The 18,021-nt window shown below is 41.1% G+C and overlaps 1 protein-coding gene across 18 annotated transcripts in view; it reads left to right on the top strand.

Annotated features, from left to right (window-relative positions):
* The window catches only part of pnpla7b (patatin-like phospholipase domain containing 7b), a 496,626-nt gene that overhangs the window by 133,917 nt on the left and 344,688 nt on the right, over positions 1-18,021 (top strand). For all 18 annotated transcript variants that reach the window (XR_011356222.1, XR_011356233.1, XR_011356243.1 and 15 more), the window contains 2 exons: positions 6,138-6,218; positions 12,884-13,040. Coding sequence is in view for 10 of the 18 variants with exons in the window: in XM_069933113.1 (XP_069789214.1) it covers positions 6,138-6,218; positions 12,884-13,040 (238 nt within the window). In the remaining 8 variants the exon portion in view is untranslated. The remainder of the gene's footprint in view (positions 1-6,137; positions 6,219-12,883; positions 13,041-18,021) is intronic.

The raw sequence follows: 18,021 nt of genomic DNA, 5'->3' as shown, positions 1-18,021 counted from the left end.
GCGAACTCCTGTAGCCCCTTAAGGTTGTCCGGGCGTGGGAACTCCCTGACTGCAGCGACCTTCATAGCAGCAGGTGTAGCTCCTTTGGCCGTGATGGTGTGGCCCAGGAACTGCATGGACTCTTTCCTGAACTGACATTTGACCAGATTGAACGTTAGGCCGAAGTCGGCCAGTCGGGAGAAGAGGATGCGCAGGTGAGACTTGTGTTGAGCCGGTCTCTGCTGGCGACAAGGATGTTGTCCAAGTAAATGAATACGAAATTCAAATCCCTGCCCACTGTGTCCATGAGGCACTGGAAAGTCTGGGCGGCGTTCTTGAGCCCGAACGGCATGCATAGGAACTTGAACAAGCCTTAGGGGGTGACGATGGCTGTTTTGGGTATGTCCTCAGGGTGCACCGGGATTTGGTGATACCCGCGCACCAGGTCGACCTTGGAGAAAACCCTCGCGCCATGCAGGTTGGCTGTAAAGTCCTGGATGTGAGGGATCAGGTAACGGTCAGGTACTGTTAAGCTGTCAATAATTTCCGCAGGGGCGCCAGCCACTGGATGCTCTCAGGACCAGGTGGAGTGGTGAGGCCCAAGGACTGTCGGAGTGTCGAATGATCCCAACTCCTGCAGATGTGAGAACTCTTCCTTCTCTATTTGGAGCTTATCTGGTGGGAGCTGGCGTGCCTTGGGTGGGGATGTAATGAAACACCCCGTGGCGTGGTGAAGCAGCGGAGAACTGCTGCTTGAGGAGGGACGGGAACACCTCCAGGATACGCTGAAACTCGTCCTTGGGCGTGCTGACCATGGCCATCTGCGGCTGCTCTGTGCGGGAAGCATTGAGGCGAATGGATTGGAAGGTACGGGTATCTACCAGTCACCTACCTTGAATGTCAACCAAGAGTCCGTGGGCGAGGAGGAAGTCGACACCCAGGATGGAGGTTGGGAGGGACGAAATGTTGAACCTCCACGAGAACTTCTGCTGGCCGATCTGGAAGTGGACGGTTTTGTCTCCATATGTTCGGATCTCTGTCAAATTGGCTGCATGGAGGGGAGGTCCTCGAGGCTGGTTCCAGGACTCAATGGCTGTGGCCGGGATGACGCTGATCTGGGCCCCGGTGTCGATGAGGAAGCATCGGCTGATGACTGAATCCTGCAGGTAGAGAAGGCTGTGTTCTTGGCCAGCCGCCGCAGCCATTAACAGCAGTCGGCCTGCTCGTTTTCCTGGAACGAGCAGGGCTAACGACACTTCCGAGTCTTTGCTCCCCAGCGCAGGTGGAAGTAGCAGAGGCCTGAAGTGGATGGCTTGCTTCTGGCTATGCTCTTTGAGGCCCCAGGAGGGGCCAAGTGTTCCTCCGTAGTGCTAGAGGAAAGATTGGCATGGTCATGCTTGGGACTTGTAACCAGTTGGACTGCTGAGCCCTCCGGGAATTGTTCAAGCCATAGCACCTGAGCCTTTTGAGCGACCTTTCTAGGGTCGACGAAGCTCTCCTGGGACAGTAATGGCCGAATGTCTTCAGGCAGATGGTCGAGGAAGATGTGCTTGAAGAGTAGGCAGTTGGTGTGATTGCCCATGAGCGCGAGCATCTTGTCCATCAACTCGATTGGGGTTCTGTTCCCCAAGGCGTTGAGGCATAGGATCTGATCCACATGCTGGCGCCAGGAGAGGCTGAGGGAGCTGGTGACCCCCTGTACTTATCTTCCGTGGGTGGGTGCTGAACGAGGTGGCCTGGTCCAGGGCGGTGACCACATGGTAAAACTTGGTCGAATCTAATGAAATCTGGCGGAGGTGAAACTGAGCCTCTGCGTGGCTGAAGCAGGTCTCTGGCTCCTGAACCCACAAGTCAGGAAGTTTGATGGCTATAGCATTGATCGAAGGGTCGTTCATGTCGGGTTCAAAGACGTTTGAACCTGTCGGGGTCACCAATTGTAGTGGCGGCTACACTGTTAACTGAAGGATTGCACAACCAGACGGGTTGAGTTCAGTGATCAAAACTGATTTATTGCAGTCTTTCTGGTTGGTCTTAAACTCCCAGCCCGGTCCTGGCTGAGAACAGCGCTTGGGGGGCCCCGACGTCACCAGGGCGTCACGTGGGTTGCCAAGCGTGGGCTTCTGAGCCCGGTGTTGAGGACGGAAGAAAACCCCCGACGGCGCCATTTTGGCCAGCTGCCCCACCGTGTGCATGACAAGTGGGACCAATTCACCTGCCTAATGGCATACCGCCACAACAATATCATTTAACCATTGTGTGTGTGTAGGTGGAGTATTGTCTTTCCATTTAATCAAAATTGCACGTCTGGCTATCAATAAAGTAAAAGATAAAATTCGGTTTTGAGTTGAAATCAATAAAATGTCATCATCTTGAATTGATCCGAAAAGAGCAATTAAAGGGCAAGGTTCCAATTTAACCTTAAGAATTCTTTAAAAGATATATTTGAAAAATATCTTTCCAAAATTTTTTAACTAGGGCAAGTCCAAATCATGTGAATCAAAGAATCCTCAGTAATTTTATATTTATCACATAGAGGATTTATATCAGAATAAGAACCAGCTAATTTAACTTTAGGCACATGTACTCCATGGACCACTTTAAATTGCAATAAGCAATATTGTGCACAAAGGGAGGTTGAATTAATCAGATTACAAATAGAGTCCCAAACCTCATCAGAGAATGAAAGATTCAAATCCTGTTCCCAGTTTCTTTTGTTCTTAACTAACGAGGCCATTCTCAAATCAAGCAAATTGCTATAAATAAGAGATATTGAACCTCTATGATAAAGTTGTAAATCAAGAATATTTGCCTCAGGAATTTGCGGAAAGTCAGGGATCTGAGATTGAATAAAATGTCTAACTTGTAAAAATCTAAAAAAAATATTTTGTAAGTTAAATTTGAACACCAATTGTTCAAAGAAAGCAAAATTGTTTCGAATGAAAAGGTCTTTAAAACATTTAATACCTAATCTGTGCCAGTCATTAAAGACAGTATCTTGCAAAGAAGGTTGAAATAGATGATGTTATCTTACTAGCCCTATTTATACCCAATCTCGTGGCTCCGTACAAAGCCGACCACTTTGATCTTCAAGGGGACCAATTTTGTTGCTTACTATCCTTTTGCTCCTAATATAGGATTTTCCTTCACATTGTCTGCCAAAGCAATCTCATGTCTTCTTTTTGCCTTCCTGATTTTTTTCATGAGGTTTTTCTTGTCGGGATTTGATTTCAGTTTGACTGAGCTACATTTTCATGAGGGACAGAAGAGGGGCAATCAAAACTCAAGGTCACCTTGGGTATCAAAGATTGAAGCATGGATTTTCCAATGACATTTCTTCCTCAAGTGTCACAAATTTTGGAATTTGTGCACAAGACATGAATTCTTTTCTTGCCAGTAATTCCCCAGCTCTGCTGTGATGTTGGACTCCATGTGAAATGAAGCTTCCTCTTGCAATTTTCCCAGCTGTTATTTTGAAAATCCAACTCCGTCCTGATGAAGGATCTTGACACAAAATGTTAACAATTCTTTCCCACCACAGTTCTTCCATCAGTTTGTTTATTTTTGGTTTGTTCCATCTACTTTCTTTGGTATCTTTTTTACTTTGATATTTCTTATCAGCACCAGATTACTCCTGGTGCAGGTTCACCCGTTATATTTATTTCAATGGAGGAACAGTTGAGAGTCAAAGAGGGAAGTTTCAAGTATTGAAGGTAATTTCAAATAACTAAATTGTCTTGAGTATTAAGTTGCTTTTTGCTTGTTTTGAAATTTTATTTTTAACTGTTTAAAAAGCATTTCAAAAGACTATGTGGTGACCAGCTGCATTATGGACTGGTAAGGGGACACTAATGCCCCTGAGTGTAAAGTCCTGCGAAAGGTAATGGACATAGCCCAGGACATCACAGGAATAACCCTACATACCATCAAGACCATTTATAGGGAACGCTGCCATTGGAGAGCAGCAGCAATCATCAAGGATCCACATCACTCAACAGGAGATGCACAAGGATTCAGAGGACCAAAGTGAAACAGTTGAAATTGATGAAGACCAAGTTAATGCTGATCTTGAAGCAACGGGTGCCAGATTATTTCCATAAACTTTGTAATTAATTCTTTTTTCTTTCCCCTGGGTTGGGGTGGGGGGACCTTTTTTGCCTTATCCATAATGTGCCATTTTATGGCAGAAGCCACAATCCATATAGTGGAGTAGAATAGTGCTGTTTGTTTTTCATTCAGCATTTTTTTTCTGGGGGGGGGTGGTTTGCGCTTTTTTGATGATTCATTTTATCTATTATATATTGTTAAATCTTCGTCTTCTTTTTCTTTTCTTTTTGTTTTCAGTATTTTTTTCTTTGGACAGAGACCTTCACAGGAGCTAGTTTGATTTGATGGAGGAGACCCGAAAGAACGGGATTGAAAGAGAGTTGAACTGAAGATAATGGATGCAGATAAATTAAATTTTCTTAGCTTTAATGTTAATGGGCTAAATAATAAAATTAAAAAGAAAAAAAATAGCTTGTATGAAAAAGATGAAAGTGGATATTGCAAGAGACTCATTTGACCGAGAAGGAACATTTAAAATTAAAAAGAGATTGGGTAGGTCATGTGGCACCTTCATCTTTTAATTCTGAAGCAAGAAGAGTAGCAATATGAATAAAAAAGATATTACCAGATATTATCTTCCTGTGGGAAGATATATTTTGGTTCATTATCAAATTTATTCTGAAAAATGGACACTTCTAACTATTTATGCACCAAATGTGGACAATGAAGATTTTATATGGGATACATTTTTGTATTTAGTAGAATCACAGGAAAAAAATTTAATAGGGGAATATTTTAATTGTTGTTTAGATCCAATAATGGATAAATCAACAAAAGCAGTAGTGAGAGCTATAGTGGTGAAAATGACATTAAGTTTGATGGTTTTAAATGTAATAGATATTTGGAGAAGGCTGAATCCTAAAGAGATATTCTTTTTATTCACACAGACATGATTCTTATTCGAGAACAGATCTCTTTTTATATCAGCGTAATTACAGGGTAGAATTAAAAATTTAGAATATAAAGCTAGAATATTAACTGATCTTTCTTCATTTTTATTGGAATGTTCAATTCCTGAGAAAGAAGATTTACCTTATTGTTGGAGATTTAATACAGTATTGTTGAAGAGAGTGGACTTTTGTGATTTTAGAAGAAAATAAGTTCAATTATTTTAAAAAAAATTCAAATTTATAAAATAATAAATTTATTATATGGGATGCACTTGAAGTGTATTTAAGAGGTTAATGCTATTCAACAAAAATTAGGAAAGATTATATGAAAGAAATAAATCAGTTGGAACAAGAAATAGGGAAATTAGAAAAGGATTTGCGAAAAAAAGAAAATCTTCTGAAGAAAAACGAAGAATTAATTAATAAAAAAACTTTAATGCTACTCAGATACATAGAACCAAAAATATAATTTAGAAGACAAAATAAATTTACCCAGTTTAAATAGGAACAAAGAGATTTAAATTCCTTATTTACAGCAAAGGAAGTTGAAGTAATGAGTTCATTACAAAATAGTCAGTCACCAAGGGAAAATAGATTTCCTGTAGAGTTTTAAAGAAAAAAAGGATCCACATCACCAACACATGCTCTGTTCTCACCGCTTCCATCAGGAAAGAGGTACAGATAGTCCTGCTGAACATTTCCATTTTATTTCAGATGCATCCATGGCTTGGTGTTGGAGCTCATGCTGTTTTTTTTAACTTGTTTGATTACCTGAATTGTTGATGTGAAACACAATTAAATAAGTACAAATAAAGATTGAAATACACAAGGTAGAGATATATGACCAGTAAAAATAGAGTATTGACGTAGCAGAAGAAATTTAATGTTGATAGTTATCTAATAATTAATTTTGTTTTGAAGAACTGCATTGCTTCTTCCCATCAGAACAGCACTTGCACCCATCAGTAGTTCACAAGCTTTTGTGAAGTGGAGAATGTATTCTCCAGGCATTGGTCCAGTTTGGAAGAACAAATCTGTAATTGCAGCACTGGGCACTTCTTTCATTTCGTTTGAATAAACTTCCACATCTACCCCATGAAACCCTCCCAAGAAACCCAACTGGTGTTTCATCTAGCATAACACAACTCTTTTTTTGTCCCTCAGATAATCATGGTGCGATTGCAGAGAGTGACCTTCCTTGCCTTACATAACTATCTGGGCCTGACCAAGGAACTCTTCAATTCGGTATGTGATTTAAACAGGAAGGGTAAATACCCTTTCATCCTCTTGGCATTAAAATTGATGTATATCCTCACAAAAATCTCCGGATTATCAGCATTCTTTGCAGCTGGCACGTTGCGGGTTAGAGATTGTAATTGCATTGTTGCCATGATTTTCCTCGGAGTTCAGGGCAGGTATTTTCCTGAAGGTGACTTGGGAGTTGGAATGAACCAATCATTCATGCTGAGACTAACAAAACAATGAAAATCAAATTACTGACATGGGCTGGAAATTTGAAAAAAAAATGTGCTGCAAAAATACTCTTCTACCCATGACCTCTTCCTGCCCCTCCGCCCATCATTTTATTGAGGCATTTGCCTGCTGTTTGCTCGTGCCTTTGATGAAGGGCTTAGGGCTGAAACATTGGTTAAGTAGCTTTACTACATCAAGAATTCTGTATGACCTGCTGAGTTTCTCTGGTACCTTTGTGCATTAAACTACATTCTCAGTATCTGTAGACTTTCTTGCTGAAATCCATTCAACAAGTCAGACAGCATCTGTGGAAGGAGAAATGGTGAATAATTAAGCTGCTACCCTGACTAGCTTGTTTCTCTTTCTCAGTTCTGGTGAAGGAACTTTGAACTTCTAACTGTTTCTCTTTTCTGCAGACTTAATTTTTTTTCTAGCATTGTTTTTATCCAAGGAAATAACATTGGTTTTTGGTAACAAAAATTTGAGTTGTTCAGTTTGCTCTTGTGGGAAGTTCAAGTTTATTATCATCTGATTGTGCAATACAACCAAATGAAATGGCATTCTCCAATCTTCATGTGCAACCACACATACAGACATAAAGCATACAGTCGAATGATACATATGCAATACAAATGTACTGTATATACATCTACAAAAGTAAAGGAATATTAAATAAATAGTTGAGTCATGGAGGGTTTGTATGAGCAGTTCATCAGTTGATCAGCATTCTCACTGCCCTTGGGAAGAAGCTGTTTCTCAGCTTGGTGGTTCTAGCTCTGATATCCTATATGTTCTTCCTGATGGGAGAAGCTGAAGGATGCTGTGTGCAGAGTGGAAAGGGGCCTCAATAATTTGTGAGCCCTCTTCAAACAACTCTCCCAGTAGATCATGTTGATGAGGGGTGGGGGGGGGAAGAGAGACTCCAGTGATCCTCCTCTCTGCCACTCTTATGCTCCTGTGATTGACCTCTCATCAATGCTCTACAGCAATTCTACCACGTTGGGATGCAGCCAGCCTGGATGCTTGCAATAGAAATCCTGTAGATAGTTGACAGTATGGTGGCCGGTAGGGTTTTCTGCCTCTGTCTTGTCAGACAATAATTGTGTTTTGTGTATTATTGTTTCATGAACATTTGATGAAATGGAACAGGCTTCGTATACTCGATGGAAGAAGAAAAATGAGTTTACGCCATGGTAGCGATATTCTTAGCCTTTCAGTGGGTTGGGAATGTCTGTGATCTGCTTTGGAATGGGAAGCAGCTCATTTCTTAAGGGGTAGTGAATGGTTGATCAGAAAGTAATGTCAAGGGTTCTGCTTCCAGTCCTGCTGCTGCCCTTTTCACCACCTCCCTCAATAAAGCACTTTGATACTGATTGTTTGAGTCATTGGAGACTGAGTACGCTCTATCTACTAACGTTTCTCTTTGGAAAAAGTTTGTTCAGCTTCCCACTGATGATAAATCTTGTCTTGACATACATTGTCATCAGTTACATCAGTTAAATCCAGCTTTCAGATCAGTGCACAATTAAATACAAGTCATGAAGGTGGAAGGAGGCAAGGAATAAATGTGTTAAATGAAATAAAAATTGTTATGCACTTGTCAAGTTTTAATGAATCTGGGGGCAAAACAGTTCAAGCAATTAATTTAGAATTTAGATGACCAGAAACAACAATTTATTAATTCTTGAACTGCTTGAAATGTTAACTTATCTCTTTATTTTCTTGATTCTTTAATATGTCTGATTTCATTAATAATGCTCATGCAACACTGGCCCCTCTGAACCTTCTCTCAATAATCTTTCGTGAACTTAGACATCTGCCCAACATTTAACAAAGTAATTTGGCCTGTTTACCAGATGCCCATAATTAAATTTTATTGCAAACCTTCCAGGATTGTTCTGGAGTCTTCGGGAATTAAATAACTATCTCCAGATATTTTAGTGAAAAATAAAGGTAAAAAAAATGTGACAGGGAAAAGTGAGAGAAGAAAATATGAATATGCATTTGGATTTACAGAAGGCATTTGACAATTTGCCACTCGAAGCTGTCTGAGAAGGTTCAGTATGTCACCGAAGACTCATAAACTAATGCAGGTGTACTGTGGAGAGCATTGAGGCTGGTTGCATCACTGCCTGGTATAGAGGTTCCAACTCAGAACAAGAATAAACTCCAGAGGGTTGTTAACTCAGCCTGTGATATCACAGGCACCAGACTTCACTCCATCATGGACGTCTACATGAGGTGGTGTCTTAAAAAAGCAGCCACTATTCTCAAAGACCCCCACCACCCAGGTCATGCCCTCTGCACTCTGCTACCATAATGGAAAAAGTATAGGAGCCTGAAGACGAGCACTCAGGTTTTATCCCACTGCCGCCAGATTCATGCGCTATTAATGTAATTAATATTTTATCTTATTTTTTATAGCAATGTCATAAAATGGTTATAATTTGTATATTTGCAGTATGATCCTGCTGCAAAACACCAAATTTCATGACTTGTTCTTGATAATAAATCCTGATTCTAGTTCTGATAAATTAGGAATAAAAATGCACCGAAATGCTGGAGGAATTTAGCCAGTCTTGCAGCCTTCATAGGAGATAAAGATATATTGCTGATGCTTCGGCTCGGAGCCTTTCTTCAAGGAATAGGCAAAGGAGTACACTAATTACATCAATTATCCTAAAACTCCTGTACATTCTGCAGGATGTGGGGGAGGGGGGGGGAACAGGAGCACCCAAAGGAAGACCACGTAAACATGGAGAAAACGTACAAACTTCTTACAGACAGCGCTGGATTTGAACCCTGGTTGGGAGAAGTGTAATAACATTATGCTGACCTCTCTGCTAACTGTGCCACCCTAAAAAAATTATTTTGTCTTTGAATTTCTTTGCTTGTATAAATATTGCAGGTGGGAAACAGAGAACTATAAAGTCATGGTATATGAATATTCCAGCACTGCGACTGCAGTCAGTGTGAGGTTAATGATACCTGAGCCCCCCACCCCCGTGTAGAGGGAAAGAAAGCAACACACCTTCCCATTGACACACAGTAAAGCAAGATGTACAGGTGTTAAACAGGGAAGTCTGCAGATGGATTGTCACACAAATGTTGTACATAATCATATCCTGCCACTTATTTAGAGAAAGCATTAAATAATGTTGATTGAGAAGAAAATTATATCAAATTACTATTTGATATTAATTATAATGAAAGTGTGTTGAAATTGAGGGGAAATGTGATGGGTTGGATTTTGTTTGCACCTGACAGTCTGGTGGAGAGCTGGCTTTCTGCTATGCATGGCTCAATCTTGGCTTTGTGGAGCCAGGAACAGGCTGGGTCAGATACTGTGTGTTGCAATTTCCACACCTACTTTGATTTTGGGCCTGCATTGAGTCCATGACTGGAACGGAGACATCCTAAGCTGAGAAGGCAGTGCACTTGACATCTGGCCCCTCAGCATTTTGCCAGGGATAAATTAAATTGATGCCTTTGATTGAAGATTTAAAAAAAAACAATAGATCACATCCACATTTATCTCTTTAAAATTTTCATTAACCTCTACCGTTAAAGGTGCATATCGGGATGTTAATTACGGTTATTCTTTCTATTTTAATTATATTAATTTTTCTGAAGTTGTTAAATTCAAGATTCAAGATTCTTTTACTGTCATGTCATAAAACAAATAGAGTAAAACACTACACAAAATTGCCTTTAGTCTGCTCCAAGGTGGACAAAGATTTGCCATCATCAGAAATAGCCAGAAACATTCAGAGAAAGAGAAGCAAAAGAGAATGCCTTCAGAGTCACTGAGTGTCCATTATTACAAGACCATGTTTTATTAAATTAGGATAGTAGAGACAGGGGGGACTGAATGGTCACAGTTAACATTTAACGTTTCACACAAGCACAAGTCACAGCCCAGCAATAATTTGATACATTGAAAGAACTGAGGGAAGGTTTGTCACAGTCAGTTCCAGAATTTGATACATTTGTAAAGACACTGTGATTTTGCAAGAGAGAACTACTCTGACTGCTGCAGAGAAAAGAGCTTTCTGAAGCAGTTCTTGTGGCCAACCATTTTTGTGGAATTTAGAGCAAAGCATGCTCTGTAAATGACTGGGCCTTTTTAGTGGATTGACCTGTGCCAGGAGGGTTTTTCTGGGAAGCAAAGTGCTTCTTTTTGATTGTGACTAACAGTGGAGGTCACTTGGAGAGACTGCTTCATTTTGAATGTGACTAGCAGTGAAGTTACAGTCTTGGAAGCTTCGCAGAGGCCACCCAGTTTGAGTCCTGTCTACAAGACAGCTTGTGTGGATGGACATTCCTTCAAAAGCAATGTAAGAAGAATTCGTGAGTTGTAGCTGCAATAACTCCAGTCTACTCATCAAGTTCAACATGAGTTCTGGGAATCAAATTTCAAAGGTCTATGCTTCAACACTGAATTTGAAAAACTGAACTTTGAAGTAACTTTCTAGATTTTGGGTTGGAGTGTAATGGTGTGGGTCTCTCTCTCTCACACACTCACATTCTTAAAAGTTAAGAATTAGAAATAAAATTAGTGTTTTAAAATTAAATACTCTCTGCTTCATTGTCTGTTACTCCTTGTAATGCACAGTTCGTAACACCATGCATTTGCCTTCAGCACTCTTGAGCCACACAGACTTGCCAAAACCATCAGGTTCAGATCCAAACCTCCCACATAATCAGGAAGCCTTCAGCACCAGAGGTCCCTCAGGAGCCCCTCCTGCCTGAGGCACCCTCTCACATCCTGGCTCTGATACCTGGTACCCCTTCAGCCTCTCAAGCCAGTGTCCAGCAGTCTTCACGTTCCTGATCATCCAGCGGCAAGCAGTCTAAAGACTATGAAGTCAAGTCAAGTCGTGTTTATTTTTCATTCGTACCATAAACCTTGCAGTGTACAGTGAAAACGAGATGGCGTTTCTCTGTACCATGGAGCTGGTTATTTATATGGATAAATTACCTCAGAAACTTTTTATAAATAAAATATAATAAATAACATATCACATAAATATCATGTTACATATGCTAGCCCTGTGTCTCTGGAGTTCAGAAGCCTCATAGCTTGGGGGGAAAAAAACCTCGTAATCTGGTCGTGAGGGTTCGAATGCTTCGGTACCTTTTCCCAGATGGCAGGAGGGAGAATGGATTGCAGGAGGGGTGTGTGGAGTCCTTCACAATGTTTATGGCTTTCTGCAAACAACAGCCATTATAAATGTCCATTATGGGCCCTATGAGGCCTAGCAAGAAGTGTGGTTTTTTGATTTCAAAGAGGCTTTGAGAATGAACAATGGTAGTGAGTTTAACTCCAGCCCAACAAGAGCTTCCAAAATTGTGGCAATTCCCTTCTTCCTTCTGACCTCTTTGCTTCCTATGTTACGACCAATTAATGTTCTCTTATATTTTGCGTTATAATTTTAAGCATAAAACTCTGGAAGGTGTACGATCCAGTGATTATTGGGGGATCAGAGCTAGAGAGGGTGAGCAAATTTAAGTTCTTGGGAGTCACTATCTTGGATCTTTTGTGGGCCCAACACGCTAATGGCATTGTGAAGAAAGTACATCAGTGCCTTTACTTCCTTAGGAGTTTGTGGAAGTTTGGAATGACATCGGAAACCTTGGCAAATTTCTACAAATGTGCAGTGAAAATTTGCTGACCAGTTGCATCATGTTCTGGTATGGGGACACGAATACCACCGAGTGCAAAGCCCTACAAAAGATAATGGACGTAACCTGGACATTACAGGCAAAACCCTCCCCAACATCGAGAACATCTACAGAGATCGCTACCATCAGAGAGCAGCAGCAATCATCAAGGATCCACATCATCCAGCACGTGCTTGGTTTTCACTGCTACCATCAGGAAAGAGGTATAAGTGTCACAAGACTTGCACCACCAGTATCAGACTCCTCAACAACAAACTCAATCAGAGACTCATTTAAGGACTCTAGTTTTGCAATTTATTGATTTTTTTTGTTTAAATATCTTTATTTGTTTTCATGTATATGTTGAGTACAGTTTTTTTGCACTACCAATAAGTGGTAATTCTGCCTCGCCCACAGGAAAAAGAATCTCAGGGTTGTGTGTGATGTCATGTGTGCACTCTGACAATAAATCCGAAATGAATCCATTAAATAACTTCAATGGAATCTAAGAAAGTAATGTTAAACTTTTGACTTTATAGATAAAAATTTCTGGGATGAAGGTTCTTTAAATATTATAGGGTAAATTTGACTTTCTCTTTCAATTATACAGTAGGGATCAAAATTAGACCTCCAATAATTGAATTCCAGTAATATCACAAGTTACACAATCCAGAATTTAAATCTATTTTAATGGTGAGTTATCACCACCTCAGTTTTTACAGTATCTGAATGGGCAGACAGTGCATTAAATAGAAATGTTTTATTTGCTACAGGAGAGCCAGGCCATCCGCTTACTCTCCCTGTCCAGCATCTTTGTGTCGAGTCCCAACAAAGTGGTCAAGCGGCAACCCAACTTCCCAGTGATGGAGGAAGATAACTGGGAGAAAACAAACCGAGTGGCTGATGTTCCTGTACACAGTTTGGAACCAGGTACAAAGCTTACATCTCACTTTCACCGATTAGCTGTGTGATTACTGGTGATTTTAAAAAAAAGATTTTCTTCCATTATGTCAAGTGTTGACTTTACAAAGCTTACTCAGTACTTAAATTTACTATTGGGTGTATGAGTTTCCATTAGGCATCATAGCTGTTTGGCCAGTAAAAGCTTGCATTTGACCTTTGTGATTTTTTGTATTGTAGGGTGGCAGCTGCAGTGTCTGTCCAAACAGTTAGCAGGCCTAGATCATTCAAAGGACTGCACCTAGCAATACTTCAAATCAATCTTTTTTTTTTACTATGTCCCTCTTGGACTCTGTTCACCCATTCCCTGTGAAACAGTCAAGTTTTGGTTTAATTCACACTTCTCTCCTACCCACATAAAAAAAGATTATGTTTGCGCAATGTGAAAAGAAAACAAGGCTTTCACTTGAATGTGCTGTGGCTGCCAGGGTGGGGCAGTAGGGCCCCCATTGAGAATGGCTGCTTTTGATGCATTGTCATCAGTCGGTGACAGCAGTTAACATCTGGAGTAATCATTAGAACCCCCAGAGAAGCAATTGTTTCCTAGATCCTCCAGGTGTTTCACCAAATGCCGCTGTTGTTATGTGGCTGCTGTGATTGTGCAAGGTGGGGTGGGGGTTTCCTGTTCAATTTTGGTTTTTAGATAGTTAAATCTCATTTCTCCTTTGGCTTGGCTTCGCGGACGAAGATTTATGGAGGGGGTAAATGTCCACGTCAGCTGCAGGCTCGTTTGTGGCTGACAAGTCCGATGCGGGACAGGCAGACACGGTTGCAGCGGTTGCAGGGGAAAATTGGTTGGTTGGGGTTGGGTGTTGGGTTTTTCCTCCTTTGCAAAATCTCATTTACAAAATGATGATTTATATTGTATATCTGTGTACCTTCAGTTTTCAAATCTAAAAGAGAAACAATGCACACTTCTTTCATTATTTTTTATCTGTATTGCACAAGCAATTCGTTTACATTTCTTTAATTGTTTACATGTGTATGTTGAAAATAGTTTTTTTTCTTTGTACTACCAATAAGTGGTGATTCTGCCTTTCCTGCAGGAAGAAAAGAATCTCAGGGTTGTATGTAATGTCATGTATGTACTCTATCCAAAAACCTGATTCTGAAATCTGAGTCAAATTTAAGTGTATCATGTGCAATATAAGAGGGGGACAAAAACTTAAATGGGAGGGCAGTCATAATGCTCGCAGGGATTTGAGATGATTGGTTCTGTGTTTCCTGCTATTTTCATGAGCACATCTGAAAGGTGATTGCATACTTCCTTCTTTTGTCATGGTGTTGGTTTGAGGAAGCAATATCTAGTGGCGCTCAGCTTGTTGGAGCTAATGACGCAAAATTTCACAGAGATCGTGGACGTAGCTGAACTTGCTGGGGCCAGAGTAGGCAAAACCCCTTGGCAGAGCCCTTTGCCATATTATCCCGTTTCTCGGAAATGGCGCAGTCAGTTCATAGTAAGTGCAGGCGCTGAGATAAGAGATCAGCCATGATGTTTGAGGGGCAGAGCTGGAGCAAGGGGCTGAAGATTTGACAATTGCAATTGTGTCCTAATGACGAGTCTGGGGAAAAAAACCTTTGGCAGATGGACAATACGTCTTTACTCTCTGTCATATTTGTGTAGAATTTTTGAATGCTTCTGACCAAGCAGATATTTGCAGTGTACATATAATGTAATTAAAATTGTTAATTATTTTTAAATACAGGTATTTAATATTTTGTGCTCGGGGTGCATTCCTAGTGACAAAAATGTGAATGTAATCCCTGCCGAGAGGGATCACTAAACTATTAAATGTAGAGATAGGCTACGGAACTGAAAGCTTGGTGCAAAAGTTTGCCTTCCTTACTGCTTCCTTACCTGTTTAACAGGTCAGCTCTCTGCTTGTATTCCTCTAGTAATGAAATCTTTATAACAATCTTGTCACTGCATGGGGCAGCGCAGAGGCAGCCACTAAGCAATTGAATGGTGGTAGTCTGAGGGCTGGCGGTGAGTGGTGTGGCTGCTTGATTTTGAAGGCGGCTGCCTGATCCTGAGGGCTGCTCCCTCTAGCAGCTGCTTTTGCAAGCTGTTCCTTTGGCTGTACAGTTCTCCCTGTCCTGGAGATCTCAATGGTAGACCACCTCTGTCCAATGCTTTCATGATCCATGTGGCAAGGAGATCTCTATTTCATTGCAGCAGGAACATCAGTGGAGGGAGAGGCTTGCAACTGATTTCCATCATGGCCCAAGCTGTGATTTTTCCGTGTACCTGTGAGTGCTCGAGCTGATGGATGAAAAACTCTGTAACAAATCAGCATTATGTGGGTTGACACTAAACGAGGTGCAAGTGGAATTGTCTTTCTGTGTCCTGTGGTGGCAAAAAAATGATGATGCCGAATTGAAGAACCTGAGCAGATTTGGAACGAGAAGAACACTCGTATCCATGTGGTCCATGGTCCACACGATTAAATTTTATCCCCTTCCCTTCTCTCACAAAGATTTCTATGGGCTGAATCAAAATTTATCGTCCTGAACATGTCACAAAATTTGTTGTTCTGCGGTAGCATCACTGGAAATATTGCTACAAATTCCATTTCCAAATAAATAAATAGTGCAAGAAAATACGAGAAAGCGAGGAAGTGTCTGTGGTTCATGCCCATTCATAAATCTGATCGCAGAGGGGAAGAAGCTGTCCTTGTGGTGCTGGGTGTTCATCTTCAGGCTTCTATACCTCCTTCTCAGTGGTAGCACTGTGAAGAGAATCTGGCCTGGGTTGTGGGGGCCCTTGAGGTTACAGGCAGCTTTCTTAAGATGCCACATCTTGTATATGCCTTCAATGGAGTGTAGACTGATGCCCGTGATGTCGCTGGCCATGATAACAACTCTTTTTTTTTCCGTCCTGGGCATTGGCACTTTCATATCATACCTGTCCATATCTGTGCATCATCAGTAGTTCTGCTTTCTATTTTCTCTGCTGTTTAAATTCCAGGAAGTTGAATATTGTCCTGAGGACAAATTAAAAGGCTTGTGATACACCTGACACATGCCCCAGTGGATAGAATGGTGTTACTGTTTAAGAGTTTACTGGATTGGCACCTATTTGATGAGGGGCGCAATGTAACCAGGCAATATCTTGTTATATTGCTCGCACCTCTCATTTTTGACTAATGGTTGATCACAGCTGCTTTTTTACTGCTACTGCTTTCTGTTGCCGCAAATTCTGCTGCCTACAAGGATATTGATTCTTCCTTACAACTCTGAACCATGCACCCCTCGCTCTGAGGTGCCCACTGTGAATTGAGCTGATTTTAAGCGAGGTAAATAAAGATAACAATGAATAGTATCTTATCTGTCAGGTTAGGTTTCAAGCATGCCTTTTAATGTTTTCATCTTGAAAGACTTCTGAAGCAAGAGAAATAAGGAAGAGAAAAGATGTGTAATCTGTTTTGTTTAGGATGCTTCATATTTGGAAAAGACACAGCAGGCTGTTGATTCATTGATACTTTACATTCTAAAATGGTGTTCTAACAAGCATGCATATATATCAAAGTGTCCCCACTGTGAAGACTTCTCTTAGATTTTCAATGGTATGACCCACAGTCATTTTTTTCATGCGGGTTGCAGTTGGCTATTTGGTGTGTGTGTTGACTACTATCAGGAAATTTCTTCCCATAAATGGTCCTGCAAAGTCTATGTGGACATGATGCCATGGTTGTGATAGCGTTATACCTAAAACTCTTTCCCCCCCCTTCAAAAAAACACAAAAAAATTGAAGAAAACATGCATAATGTCGTGGAATGCTGAGTATTGGTTATATTGGGTTATAGAGCATCCCTTGAGGGGAAAAAACATGCTGAACAGTGCAAAACCCCCTTTTTTATCTGCTGGTTATGGCACATATTCTTTCAGTCGTTCCGATGGGCGTCTGTCCCATTTGGGTGCTCTTGGCTTGAGCTGTTCTTGTTCCGGTTCATCGAGTAGGATATAGCTGGGCAGTGGTGAAGATGATCTTGAGACTCTTTCCACTGATGGAGTATGAAGGTTCAGAGGACTGCTTGCCTGGTCTCTGGTTGTGTGTGCCCCTCTTGAAGGTATTTTTTCAGGTGGTGATCCGGGCATCTCTTTATGAATGGCGGTGAGTGGTGGAGATGCTTCTTCCCGTTGCAGGGTTGGCCTTTCTGTGTCTATGTCTACTGCTTCAGCCTCTAATGTCATAGCACTATCCACTGCTCTTAACTGGTCGATCTGCCTTTTCCATATCATATCTCCCACTAGAATGTGATAAGAATATGGGCTGCCTTTTTCAGGACTGCTCCCACAGGGCTCTGTTGAAACTGTAGTCTCTTACCAAAACTGGTTTGCCCACTTCTACTGATCTAGTTAGCGGAAGTTGTTTGTTGCAATCTGAGGCTGATGTTTGGGTGTATGGCCGATAGTCTGGTTCTCAAATTTCTCCCGAACATCAGTTCTACCGGTGTCCTTTTGGTGGTTGAGCGTGGTGTATTTCAGTATTCCAGCAAGAAATCAGCAATTCTATGGGTCCATGACAAATTTGCATTTCGTTTCATCTTCATGGCTTTCTTAAAAGTTTGTATGAAACATTCTGCTTCTCTGTTTGTGCTTGGATAATATGGCACAGTCTGTGGTGAATGTTGTTATTGCGCATGAACTCTTTAAATTCTGCTGATACAAATTGCAGGCCATTGTCGCAAACTAGTTCTATGGATGATCTTTGCAATGTGAAGACTTCTCAGATTTTCAATGGTATAACCCACAGTCGTTTTTTTCATGAGGGTTGCAGTTGGCCATTTGGTGTGTGCGTCAACCACTATCAGGAAATTCCTTCCCATAAATGGTTCTGCAAAGTCTATGTGGACATGATGCCATGGTTGTGATGGCTATTTCCATGGGTTTGCTTCTGTTTGAGGTGCTTTGGATTGTGCTTCCTGGCACATGCTGCATCTCCTGACTG

This window comes from Narcine bancroftii, chromosome 1 (assembly GCF_036971445.1).
Source record: "Narcine bancroftii isolate sNarBan1 chromosome 1, sNarBan1.hap1, whole genome shotgun sequence".
Classification (NCBI taxonomy): Eukaryota; Metazoa; Chordata; class Chondrichthyes; order Torpediniformes; family Narcinidae; genus Narcine; species Narcine bancroftii.
This window is presented reverse-complemented; position numbering and strand designations above follow the sequence as displayed.